Raw genomic sequence first — 14601 nt, forward strand, 5'->3', positions numbered from 1 at the left:
AGGTCTATTTAAACACACGCACATACAGGCACACACCCACGTGTGTGTGTGTGTATAAAGCATTGGTAGTTCAGTGGAAGAATTCTAGCCCTCCGTGAGGAGACCTGGGTTCAATTCTCAGCCCATGTACCTCATTTGCAGCCGCCACCTGTTCGTCAGTGCAGGCTCGTGTATTGCTGTGATGCTGAACAGGCTTCAGGGGAGCTTCCAGACTGAAACAGACTAGGAAGAAAGACCTGGGAGTTTGCTTCTGAAAATTAGCCAATGGAAACCTAATGGATCACAATGGTTTCATCTGCAACTGAGATCATAGGGATGGCACAGGACTGCTATTGTTTCACCTAATGTGCGTGGGGTCACCACAAGTCGAGGGCCAACTCGACAGTAGCTAATGACTGTGTCTATATATGTATTTAACTGTTTGTACTTAAATTAGAAAACTATTGACCATGGTAGAGGAACACACACACACACACACACACGCACACACACACATATGGCTTTCTTAGTTAAGTACAAATATATATATATATTCCCCTACCATGGCCAATGGCTTTCTTATTTAAGTACAAATCAGTAAAAAACTAGGGATTCCCTTTAGTCATTACTGTCAGAAACCCACCATTAAAATGTATGATTTTAGATGAATAGAAGACAATCTCTTGGTCCACTTTTAGCCAACGATGGTTATTCCAGTGACCATTCTGAAACCTGGAAATCAATATGCTAGATTTCTAGAACCAAAACTGAACTATATAAATTCAAAAATAAGTGAAAAATGTATTTTATATTACTTTATTTGTTTTTTTGGCCTCACAGATCATATGTTGATATTTGAAGAGAAATAACATTGGTAATTTAAATGGATATAGCACGTTTTATACTACCAACCACTTGCATATATACAGTTAAATTTTATTAAAATGCTTTGTAGATAGAAGCTCAGAGAATTTAAATAATTTTTTTCATGTTGATAAAGCTGGTGAGTAGAATCCAGTACTCAAACTAAGCCGTCCTCATTTCTTTCCTTTTTTATCCCCCCTTATTAATACTAGTATTAATTCACTAATTGACTAAGAACTTAAATATTGATTACATTGGAGCAAAGCAGTAAATTTCATAGACCTTAGGAAATATTTTTTGCCTGACATTATGATTAGGTAACCATGAGGGATGGGGAGGGGGGATTTTATATTGTAACTAAAAAATTACAAGGCCTTGCTTAATTTTTTATCATCACAGTAAGCAAGCTTGATGATCTATGCACATTGACTTTTGTGGTACACATAATATGAGTGTATCTTCTCTTTTGTTAGGACAGAATGCTTGCCCTCTCTTTCAAAACATTCTCATATATTCAAAACTGAAGTTTATAATTTGCAAAAATACGCAATGAGCACTGTCCTCCTTGGTTGCCCTTTTGAAATTTGTATGTGCTCTGTCATCCTAAGTTTTATGACACATGGCAGGGTTTCCTTTATTTTTTCCAAACCCTCAGATAGCTTATCAAGTATTGTTTTTATTCTCTTTTCTCCTAGGAATTGGAGATGTGAAGAAAATTGCCTACTGTTAGCATGTTATTCTCCAAGCAGTTAAAATGCATGTTGTGTAAGGTTTTAAGAGATGACAACCATTTCTGTATCCCTATTAAGGCCAGGAGATATGCACTTTATGGAAACTATTACAGAAAATTAAAAAAAAAAACAAAAACAACCAACCAACCAACCAACCAACCAACCAACCAACCAACCAACCAACCAACCAACCAACCAACCAACCAACCAACCAACCACTACTGTCTATGTATAACAGTTAAAACCGAGTAGTCATTGAAGGCCAAAGAAAGTTTATTAAATGCAGCAATAATGATTTAAAATAGCTAAAACCTGGGAAATACCTCAAAAATCACAAATCCACCAGAACTAGCAATGAGAAGGATGTTGTGAAGGTAGACAGAGGCTCAGACAAACTGTGTCCCCCATTCAGAAGTGAAGCCTGTGTGTTCTTTTCTTCTTCATTTTAATTTCTTCCCTTTGTCTATGGTATGTGTAGCTGTGATGCACCAAACCTTTTTCCTGTGAATGTTTGCCCATGTGGTGCTCATCTGAACTCTTGCAACGAGACTGCTTGGATGCAACCACTCAAACGCATTCAAGCCCTGATACAAGATCAGGCTTACAACATGAATCACGAATTATTCCTTAACTTCAGTACTCTCTCATTATTTATAATCAGCATTTATAAACTGGAAGATCCCTGTCTACTGTATGGGTATGCGTCTATGGTTTTGCTCCTCTATCTTAAGACTGACTTCAGGTTCTCAGTAATCAGAGAACCATGGCAGTGATTTTGCAATACATTTTAGTGCCCTACGTTTCCCATGGTGATATCATAAATTATTGCTTTCTAGTCCTCTGCTGACCTTTTAAACTTACAACTTAGCAAGAGGTGGTAGAACCAAGGTTTTACGGCAGCAGCATTTTAAAATACTATTTTGCTCAGTATGATCAGAAAAGAGATAATGAGCGTATCTACACACCCCTCTTGGCCGTGGCGGTGGACTCAGGAACGAACACCATGCTCTTTCCTTTCTCTGTATGTGGCTTATGATGTCTTTCTCATTCTGTTATTAGTTTGTTCCAATAGCTCTTCTCCTTCATGTTCCTCTTTTCAAGAGTGCAATATGAAGGGGTTGGTTTCAGGGATTAATCATGTCCCTTCTTGTGCGATTCTATTTTTGACTTCCTCCTAAGGCTAATTTTGATTATGAATGAACTAACAGGCAAACGAACTGCATTAAAATTTAGCTTTAATAATATGTGCTCAGCTCTGTTCTAAACAATTTTATGCGTATCGACTAACAAAAAAAAAAAAATTCTATTTTTTCCTATTACCATTATCCCCTGTTTAAAAATGAGGGAACTGAACTACAGAGAGGTAAAGCAACTTGCCCAGACCAAAGAACTAGTAAATGGTAGAGCCAGGATTTGGACCCAGGCAGTGTGGGGTCAGAATCTGGATGCTCCCAGATCTCTATCTCTGTTGTCTCCCTAACGGTGCAGGACAGTAAATGGCTTTCAGATTCAGATTCACACCAACTCTACAAATGAATAATAACAGTTTAAACTTTTTCAAGTACAAATGCTCCATCTTGCCATTTCTCCCCACACCCCGCCCCCCAGCACAGCTGGAACTAGACTAGAGTGAGGGAGTGAGACCAAGTGGTGCAAGACATTATTTGCAATTTTCATAATCTGTTCATCGTGGATTTTTTTTGCATTAATTTCAGTTTTTTAGATGTTGCATGAAAATATTACTTACCCTGATTTCTGAGATTTTGGGGTGGGGGAATCCCCTTAAGTTTTGTGCCTCAAGTGAGTTCCTCTCTTGCCTCGCCCTGGTCCAGGCCCTGTCTCCTACCAAAACATTCCCCTCTCCTAAACCTCCTTTAGCCCAAACTCAGCCTTGGGCATATCAATATATCTTGGAAAGACTTCTAGGCACACTTGATACAGCCTCAGGTTTAGACCTGCTATGAAAAAGAGGCGTAAACTCCAATCCTGGTATTTTTATCCCTTTAGGTAGTTACGTACTTTATGGATGGTTTCCCAGGTCTCTTCCAGTAAGTGTTTCTAAAAAACGTGTAGCGATTGGGTTATAAAATTTTCAGAGTACCTAAATATACCTTCTTTCTCACCCTTTCTACCTCCCTTAAGGAGAAGGGGGAGGGAAGGGACAGGACAGAGAAAGGAACAAGATTATTGACATAGTCTAAAGGCATCTGAGAGAACTGGAGTGTGTGACTTTGCCTAAAGAATGGAAAGGTTTGCTTGCACAGCTCACAGACTTTGGTTGTAATGAGACTCATCAAAGTAACATAGGTCTTTGTGATTCAAAATAAGTTGTGACTTGAGAATTCACAGTTTCCTTAAGACCCAGTTTAACTCTATGGGGCAGTTCTACTCTGTCCTATAGGGTCCCTATGAGTCAGAATCAACTCAGTGGCAACGTGTTTGGTTTTTTTGATTTTTAGGACCCAGTTTGGTGGAGCAGAAAGGATAATGACAATCTGTCTTCAGCATAATCTGGGTTGTTGGTCACTTCATCTCCTTAGATTAAGACCCAGAATGTTTTGACTCTCTCTTTTTTTTTTTTTTTTTTGTGTTGGGGGTGCGGGGAGAGGAGAGGCATAAGACTCAGAGTCAAACTACCTCATTTATAAAGTGATGATAAAAATTCCTCCTCAACAGGTGGCTGTGAACATTAAATGACATGACATGTGGAAGGGCTGACGTGACCTAATATGCTGGGTGCTCAGTAAGGGTGTGATCATGAACATGTATAAACTGTGTCAATAGTTGTTTGCACATTTCTAATTGATCTTTGCAAAGTGATGAATTGAGGCAGGTGTATTTTACAATTCCTATTTCTCATCCTTAAGACCTTGTACTAATACTTACCTTGCACTTGTAAATATTAGAGAATATATGTCTAAAGCATCTAACATCATAGAGGGTTTCAGGACATGAAAATTGTTGTGACTAAAAAAATGGATTCAACAATCCGTTTCAACTTCAGCCTCAGCTCAAACCAATATAATGTTTAAGAGACATATAAAGCTTTACATAGTAGAAACTAGATGCCTGGGTCAGTTATCGTGTAAGAAATATCATTAAAAAAGAAAAAAACAACTAAATATAAAACCCAGAATAGTTGTTTTCTGTTCTTTGATTTGTGATTGTGTTTGAAATATTTTTATATTTATCTTAAGGTACTAAATCAAACTTCTCGACTTGAAATACAACTGCTGGAGAATTCATTATCAACATACAAGCTAGAGAAGCAGCTTCTTCAACAGACAAATGAAATCCTAAAGATTCATGAGAAAAACAGGTGAGAATTACCATATCCAAAAAATATTAGGTATATATTTATTTATATACTTTACCTCTCTGCCAACTATTTAAAAAAAAGGTTTGAAGTGGCATACAAAAAACACTTACAAAGCCAAATTTATTTTTAATGTAAAAAGAAAGGAGGGTTAAAGGTGAATACGGCAAGTATGTTAACAACAGATTTCATACTATTGCTCACATTCCTGAAATACTTGCTTTTTTTATAACATTTAACACTTTTTATAATGTTCAAATCCTACCATGTCCACTCAAATTACTTGATTCTGTAATTAAGTACAATGACACAAAATATTGACAATTTTCAGCAGAACAGAGAAGAGAGCCTCTTTGAAACTCTATACCTTGACTTAACCTATTTACCCTTGAGTTTGTACAAAGCTACAAAATTATAGAATTCTGATAATGGAAAGAAGTAACATTTATATTTTTTCAATAAAATTATTTACCTACATATAAAGCTGGCTCAAGAGATTTCTTTCTTTCTTTTTATTTAAAGCCGTTTCCTCTGGGCATAATAAATTACTTTGGTTAGCTATGTAGGTGCCATCACACCCATTGTGCTTTATAAACTATGAATCATCTCAGGTAAGTGCAGTGGGGCTTGGAGATCTTGAGAACTGGGCTAGCAAACATCTGTATTATTTTGAAATCATTAACTTAGAGGGTGGACATTCAATCAAAGTCATTTATGGTCACAGTAGTGATTTCTGTAGGACAACTGTCTTGATGGTTAACTTCCTTTTTCCTCTGGCTATTTGGACAACTTGAAGAAGATTTAGTTCTTTTTCATTATATTGAGTTAAAGACTATTGTGCCAGCAGGACTAGAGTTTCCACCATATTCCAAACCAGGAAGAGACCTAAAAGAATTGCCGGTTCTCCAAGGTCTTATTTTATAGAGGAGGGAACATAGACTCAGTAGATGTAAGTTGCCTGTCCAAGGTCACATAGCCTGCAAGTGGCAGAACAGGGCATGAAATCCAGGTTTCTTGGCTCCTGATCCTGCTCTTTCCACAATAACATAAGGCCTCTGAATACTATCTACAACCTAGAAGGATTTCCCAACTTCACGCTAAAAGTAGACCTTAATGGCACCAATTACAATTAAAATTTCGCACGAAGAAGATAAGCCTGCCTGTTGATTTAGTGTCCAAAAAGGGTCACCCATACTCTATGACTTGTATCTTCTAAGGTTTATGTTTATTTATCTTTGTACTGTGGCTTAAGGTAAACTGTGTAACTATAAATAAACTTGGTATGAGTTGACCCTGAACTGGTAGCATGTTGAAATGTTCTGGAATTGAAAACCCTGCTGAAAAGCACCATTTGTACTACTGAAGTTTCACACTAACCAGACACATACACATAACAGGTGTAATTTGCTTCAACTGACCTTGACTTAGGGCTCTCCACCTCATGCTTTAATTTTATCTTTTAAAGTAAACGTCGTTCACAGTTGCATATTGCAAGATGCTATCGTGAAAGGTTTTTCTAGGAATCATAATCAGTAAAACAATGACAGTTCCACCTTGTTTTCTATTTTGTTTTTATAATTATATAAACAGCACATTTATCGTTACCAGTCTGAGCCCATAAGAACTGGTCCATAGCGTTTCCAAGGAGTGGCTGGTGAATTTGAACTGCTGACCTTTTGGTTAGCAGCCTGGCTCTTAACCGCTGCACCACCGGAGCTCCATAATTATATGAATAGCACATTTATTGTAGAAAAAGGGTGAACAAAAGGAAATTTTAAAAATTCTATTTCCATCTCCCAGAGAGAGCTACATATGTTACTGCATATCCAAAAAAAAAAAAAAAAAAACCCAAACCCACTGCCGTTGAGTCGATTACCAACTCATAGCGACCCTATAGGACAGAGTAGAACTGCCCCATAGAGTTTCCAAGGAGCACCTGGCGGATTTGAACTGCTGACCTCTTGGTTAGCAGCCATAGCACTTAACCACTATGCCATCAGGGTTTCTGCATATTATATATGCAGAAATCTATTTTTCACAAAAAGTTGTTCATACTATACAGACTGTATTACAGCCTGCTTTTTTTGAAGATAGACATCTTTTCATATCAGTAAATTTCTCTCTAATATCGTTTATAATAACTGCATGGTGTTTAATTTTATAGATATAACCCAGTGTGGGTTTAATCCATCTCTCATGAGATATGTTACCACATATGATTTATCTTTTAAAAAGTTGCCAGCATGAATTTATGTTCTTGAATTCTTCTGCTACTGATGCATCCATTATCTCTTGGTCTATATCTGACATGTTAGCTGTCAGGATACCACAAAATAAACCAGGGGGCCAGAAAGGGCTCACCCTTAAATACATAACCCAATTCTGTCCTTAAGGCTCTCACTCTCTCTCTCTTTTGCTCACTCTCTTCCCTTCTTTCTCTCTAGCTTTCCCTTTTCTTTCTCTTTATTCTTTCTTTTTTTTCCTCCCTTTCTTTTTAAAAAATAATTTATTTTATTTTGTTGTTGTTGTTGCTATAAATATTCACTGCAGTATATACACCAATTCAACAATTTCTACATGTATAATTCAGAACGTTGAATACATTTCAAGTTGTACAACCATTTTCACCCTCCTTTTCCAAATTGTTCCTCCTCCATTAATATGAATTCATTGCTCCCTGTGCTTTCTAACCTTTCAAGTTGCTATTGTCAATTTGATCCTGTGTGGATACCACCCTCTTAATTCCATATCATTTAGGATTTTTTTTTTCCCTTTCCATCCTGATTCTTAAGATGGGATCTGGTGTCTTTCCCCGCTTAAGAAATTTTTACTATAAAATGTCATTTTTAAAAGGCAAACTGCATAAAAGTTGTTCTCTCTTTCCATCAGTAAAGTGCAGGCAGGGTGCTAGCTCTCAAAATGGCTCCACTCTAGGTCAAGTAGAATAGAAGCCCTGGTGACACAATTCTTAAGAGGGTGGATGCTACAACTTGACCAAGGCAAAGTCATAGAAGTTTCCTAAACACATCCAAACACCTTGAGGGACCAAATTGCTGGGGCTGAGGGCTGGGAACCATAGTCTAGGTGGACATCTAGGTCAATTGACATAACACAGTTCATAAAGAAAATGTTCTACATCCCACTTTGGTGAGTAGCTTCTGGGGTCTTCAAAGCTTGCAAACGGCCGTCTAAGATACATCTACTGGTCCCATCCCATCCAGAGCAAAGGAGAATGAAGAAAACCAAAGACCTAAGGAAAATATTAGCCCAAAGGACTAAAGAACCACATGAATCACAGCCGTACCAGACAGAGCCCAGAAGAACTAGATCGTGACTGGCTACCACCATCAACTGCTCTGACAGGGATCACAATAGAGTGTCCTGGACAGAGCAGGAGATAGATGTGGAACAAAATTCAAATTCACAAAAAAAGACAAGACTTACTGGTCTGACAGGGACTAAAGGAACCCCCAAGACTGTGGCCCCTGGACACTGCTAACTCAGAACTGAAACAACTCCCAAAGCCCACTTTTCAGACAAAGATTAGACAGGCCTATAAATCAAGCAGTAACACACATGAGGCTCATGCTTTTTAGTTCAATCAAATACAAGAGACCAGATGGGCAACTCCTGCCTCTAAGCAAGATGAGAAGGCAGGAAGGGACAGGAAAATTGTACAAATGGACACAGAGAACCTGGGCTGAAAAGGGGGAGCATGCTGTCAGATTGTGGGGATTGCAAACAATGTCACAAAGCAATATGTGTATAAATTTTGAATGAAAAATTAACTTGAGCTGTAAGCTTTCACCTAAAGCACAATAAAATTAAAAAATAAAAAAAGAACTTGGCTGCTAACCGAAAGGTTGGCAGTTCGAACCCACCCAGCAGCTCTATGAAAGAAAGACCTCCTGATTTGCTGCCATGAAGATTGCAGCCTTGAAAACCCTACAGGGCAGTTCTGCTCTGTCACATGGAGTCACTATGAGTTGGAATTGACTCATGACTCACGGGCACTCAACAACAACAGATCAAGCAGAAGGGGCTTTCCCATTTCGCCACAGCCTCTCAGTGGACTCTGAGGACTAATCCCAAGCAGATATATATCTTGCTGCTGTTGCTGATGTTTTTATGTCATTAAATCCTAATTTCTAAGAAAAACTCAGGCTTTCTAAAATATCTAAGGCACTCCACTTATCACTAGTGATAATTTTTCAGGAGAACAGCAATTCCTTTTTCTAGCAATATGGGTATTTCACAGTGAATTCAGGGATCTGGGATTTAAATTTGAAATTCATTTTTATTCTCACATTGATAAAAACATGCATGGGTTTTATACTCCTACTCCATAATCCTTTCTTTTTTGACACATACCCTTTAAGTATGACGTTACCTCAACATGTGGTTCTTTGGGATATTTTTCTATCAACATGCTGTATCTCCTGGCATTGCCATATCACTGTAGTTATCTCTCTTCCTGTAGAAGGGCCCAGTGTGTGTAATAGAGTATTGGAACATCTATTCTTAAACCAGGCATGTTCTTCCATTAACCACTTAGAAAAACAATGTTTTTCTTTATACGAACTAAAAATACCCATTTGTGATACACAACATACTTTCCCTATTTTGTTTATTGTTATTGTTTATTTTCATATGTGCAATGGAATAAAAGGAACTCTGCCAAGCACTTTCTAGAGCAACAAAGAAATGTGCTACCCCCGTATAAGTGGATAGAAGGTCAAAGTCAACCATGATGCTGTTTATATTTTTTTAAATAGTTTATTGATCAACTCTACCTATTCCTGAAGTGAATCTTAATCCTCCAAATGCAACAAGAAGCTATTTCTACATTGAGGCATCTCTGAAATGTAAGAACAACATGCTTGTGGTCTGCCAGGTCTGGTTTGGATCAGCTAATACACTTTGCAAAGGGGATTATCTCAATTAAGCTTTGCTTCCTTCCCAAGGAATGTCAGGGGTTGTGTCTGGGTGTGTGACTTACCAGCTTTGAGTAGGATGGGGCCTCAGCTGGTAATCGGTGAGCTGGCCCTTAGGAGGCTTCACCACATCTTTGGCAGAGCAAGGTGAAATATTTTATGAGTAGGATTATAGTCCACAATCATGCTGAGATGTCCTGCTGATTTATATCCTGACAAATTAAATGCATCGCTTGTAAGGTTGAAAATGGATTTTTGCCCTCATTAGATTCACTCCTTTATCCCCTAGTGGCCAAAGGCACAAAGCAGGAATAGGATTAGCAACATTTGCTCCGCTGTTTATTTTCCTAACAATCTAGTCGGGGTGATGCTAAGAGGCTTCCAGTTTGCTTTGTTTAGTTTTTTTTTTTTTTTTTTGTGGGATGTTACCCTAATCTCAAAAATTGGCTTTGTTTTTTACCTCCAGGGAATAGTACTTGGAAGTAAGGGAACAATATCTGGCCCATATAATTGAAATTATACAACCAAGGACTCAAGTAAATGTTATTAGGTGCAATCGAGTCGATTCTGACTCATAGTAACCCCATGCACAACAGGGCGAAACACTGCCCTGTCCTGCGCCATCATCACAATTGTTGCTACGCTTGTGCCCATTGTTGCAGCCACTGTGGCAGTCCATCTCACCGAGGGTCTTCTTCTTTTTCCCCTACCCTCTACTTTATCAAGCATGATGTCCTTCTCCAGTGACTGATCCCTCCTGAGAACATGTCCAAAGTATGTGACAAGTAAATGGGAAGCATTAATACTTACCTTGCATGCAGGGGTTTAGGGGTTGGTATAAACACAATGTGGGACCATGTCATTGTTAACTTTTCCCTCCACTGTGTGTCCAGCTGCTTCTGCTAAAAACAAAGGAACAGAGAGGTGGGCAGAGAAAGACGTCATAGTGCAAATTCCTTCAGTGGAAGCTGGAGCCAAATATCAACTGGATTGTTGGTCTACAGCTTTGGTCAACTGACAGAGTTCCGAGGCATCTGCCTATCTCTGACGTAACCCTAACTTTCTCCAAGGTGGGAACACAGCCAAGTGACAGAATATTCCAGAAGAAATCCTTCTACCTCTCCAAAATGTACAGGAAGCGAAGTCAGAATCCCCTGTATACATAGATTGGAGCACCTGAGCTTTCTTGATAATGATCATGCAGATTGAAAATTAGGGAAATCTTCAATAAGACCATCCAGAGCAGAGTGATGGTCATTCCAACCCAGTTTTAGCAATACTATTTGCTGCCTAGCTACCTACTATCAAGTGCAAAAAATCGATGCCAGGTGCTTTTCATCCACTATTGCTAATGCTTTAACCAATCCTAGAAAGTGCGTATTATTATTTCCATTTTACAGATAAAGAAACTGAAGCTCACAGATAGCAAGTGACTTGCCTATGACCAAATATCTAGTGTATGGCAAACTTACAATCCAAGACCATGATGATTCTCTGTCTTAAGTATTATAAAGTTATTTTCCCAACATGATGCAACCTCAAGTATAATTGATGTGGTTGTCAAGTTATTCTCTTAACACAAACAAGTAATAAATGGAGAAAGGAAAATCTGGTGGTTTTTTGCCTATCCTTGTATAGATCATTATTTACCCTTTCTGATACTGGAGTAGGAGATATAAACTATTTATTTTACCTTGGGAATTCACCGAACTCACTTGACAAGCCTCATCTATCTTCTAGTTGGAGTTTATGGGAAGTTATTAAGTCAATTAGTTTTAAGTGATTGAAGTGTGTTTAATTTCAGGATTGCAATGTATGCCTTACAAATTACTGGAATAAAATAATAAAGTGTTGATGTTTTAATACTTAATAAACCTAAAGAAATGTAAAGTTAAATCACAATCTTTTAATTAAAGCTATCCTCCATTTGCTAAGTTCTTCACAAAATGTGAAGTACAACCTTGCTGACTTCTATCCTTAGACTAGGTAGAATTATGTTAGTTGTCTATTGCAAGGATTAAGGAAAAGTGTCAATTTGAATTTATACTACTCTATGAACCCCTGGTAGCACAGTGGTTAGGAGTTTGGCTGCTAACCAAAAGGCTGGCAGTTCGAATCGACCAGCTGCTCTTTGGAAACTCTATAGGGCAGTTCTACTCTGTCCTACAGGGTTGCTGTGAGTCAGAATTGACTCAATGACAACTTTTTTTTCATTCTATTCCTTGTAAATGAAACACATACAGACTGTTATTGAACTGAACATTTTTATTATTCCACTCTCATTTTTTTAAATAATGAATTGAATGGCATATAGCATTTTCTTTCTTTTAAATATCGTTAACCTCAATATCTTAGAGTGGAATAGAATTCTGAATCAAACTGAAAATGTAAAGAAAAGAAAAAAAAAGCCCACTGCCGTTGAGTCAATTCCAACTTATAGCAGCCCTATAGGACAGAGTAGAACTGCCCATAGGATTTCCAGAAGTGCAATTTTTACAAAAGCAGATTGTCACATCTTTCTGCTGTGCAGCCGCTGGGTGAGTTTGAACCACCAACCTTTTAGTTAGCAGCCAAATGCTTAACCACTGCTCCACCAGGGGTCCTTTTGGAGATGTCAGGAAAGATATCTTAATTCTTCCATTCCTCTGATCCCCCACAACTCTGTCAAAATGTTCTTTCTAAAATGCAAGTCAGGTTATTTTTCTCTTTACTTTAAGCCTCCACCCTGTTATGATTCTCTGTAACTGACTGAAGAAAGTAGCAGCTCTTTAGCACAGGACATGATCCTTGATCATTATAATCCTAAAATTTCTAGCCTCACTTCCTGCAAGTCTTCTTATATTTTATACAGTTTAGGCTAATAGCTAAGAGCACGGGCCCTGAGGACAGACCACCTGGGTTTGCAAACCCACTCTGCCACAAATTATTTGTGTGACTTTAGGCAAGTTACTTAAACTCTTTCTTCTTTCTTGTCCTAATTTGTAACACGGAGGTGATGATAATAGTATTCCATGGGGTTGATATGAGGAGCATTGGTGGCATAACGGTTAATCATTCAGCTGCTAACCAAAAGGTTGATGGTTCGAACCCACACAGGGACTCTGTGGGAAAAAGATCTGGTGATCTGCTTCTGTATAGATTACAGCCAAGAAAACCCTATGGGGCAGTTCTTCTCTGTCGCATGGGCCACTATGAGTCAAAAGCCAACCCCACAACACCCAACAACAGCAACAACATGGGGCTGATACGAGGATTGGCTGAGTTAGCACATATGAAGCACTGAGAACAGTGCTTGGTCCACAGCGCCAGCGTTTAGTCATGTTAATAATCATGCTAGTATCAAAAAGAACACATGGTGCTGTTTCAGACACTTTGATGTGTGCCTTTTCTGGAATGCCCTGTCCCTCATTCAATTCACAAACTCCTGTCCATCCTTGAAAAGTCAGTGCAGATGGCACTTCCTTCAAGAACTCTTCTCTGGTACAATTGCTCATTGTAAATTATGTGATAGCACTGTACCTTGTTCTTTCCCATTATTTCACTTGTCTCATCACGTAATTGTGTGTGTGAGTGTGTGCGTATTTATATTTACTTATCTCTCTCTCTACACTTAGGCTATGACCCCTCCGGAATCTAGAAACTGTGTTTTATCATTGTCTTTCTATTCCAGGACACAATTCTTTATAAATAGTTGAGGTAATAAAAAACTGTTTTTTGAGTATTGAATGAATGATGAATTGGCAAATATCCCAGTTGCTCTACCCCCCAAAATATCATTTATTTACACACATACACATTTACACATGCGTAACTAACAAAAATAATTTTAAAAGAAACGCAAGTCACATAATAATAATAACATAGTTTACGTTAAATACTGTATGTGCCTTAATTGCTCTTAACGTTCTTCTCCCCAGGAGTGCATGGGTTTTTCAGTTTTCCAAAACCTTGTTAACCATCTTACTAATCTTGTTTCCCCGAGAGGTCAGGTTGTACATATTTCATGTTTATTGACCATTTGCATTTCTTCCTCTGTGACTAGCCTATTTGTGTTGCAAATATCTGTTTCTCATTTTTCTAGTCAATTAATTGCCTTTGTTTTATTAACTTACATGAGCTCTTTAATGAACATGAAAACTCTGCCATAGGTTCTGTAAAGATTTTTCCAGTTTTTTTATTATTTATTATTTGACCTATTTTTTCACAGACATTAAATTTTTACATCATGAAATTTATCAGTCTTTTTTCTTCTTGGTTACTGGCTTTCACAACATATTTAGTTTACTCCTATTTATCCCAAATTTAAAAAAAAAAAAAGCCAGCATTTATTTGTAATATTTATACTTCTATCCAAATTTTAAATTACAAAAAAAAAAATTAATTTCAAATTTTGAGAGGATGTTTACTATGTTCAAATTAGAAACTTACAATATACACTGTAAAGGGTCCATAAAGTATACATTTAACCTGAGGTTACTCTAGCCTTGTTTGAATGTGGACAAAAAAAATGTACTCCCTGTAAACCCATATTTGCAACACACGCTTACATTCATATTAGAAATTGAAAATATTGAAACATCTGTAAGTAGGTCCAGACAGATAAAAATGAGAAGGTTTCTATATTTTCAACATCTTCCTCCTTGTCTGAAGGGTATATTTACACACGCAGAGCTTCGGCAACCGTCACCACTGTGAATTCATTGGCTGCTGTGTTAAGGACTCTATTGTGGGAAGAAATTTGAAAGCGAGAGCTTATTCTGTGAAAGCTTCAAGATGT

At 37.8% G+C, this 14601-nt stretch overlaps 1 protein-coding gene across 2 annotated transcripts in view; it reads left to right on the forward strand.

Annotated features, from left to right (window-relative positions):
• The window catches only part of ANGPT1 (angiopoietin 1), a 283240-nt gene that overhangs the window by 176786 nt on the left and 91853 nt on the right, over window positions 1-14601 (forward strand). For both annotated transcript variants that reach the window (XM_049854301.1, XM_049854302.1), the window contains exon 3: window positions 4772-4893. In XM_049854301.1, the coding sequence (XP_049710258.1) occupies window positions 4772-4893 (122 nt within the window). The remainder of the gene's footprint in view (window positions 1-4771; window positions 4894-14601) is intronic.

Source organism: Elephas maximus, chromosome 15, assembly GCF_024166365.1.
Source record: "Elephas maximus indicus isolate mEleMax1 chromosome 15, mEleMax1 primary haplotype, whole genome shotgun sequence".
NCBI classification, from domain to species: Eukaryota; Metazoa; Chordata; class Mammalia; order Proboscidea; family Elephantidae; genus Elephas; species Elephas maximus.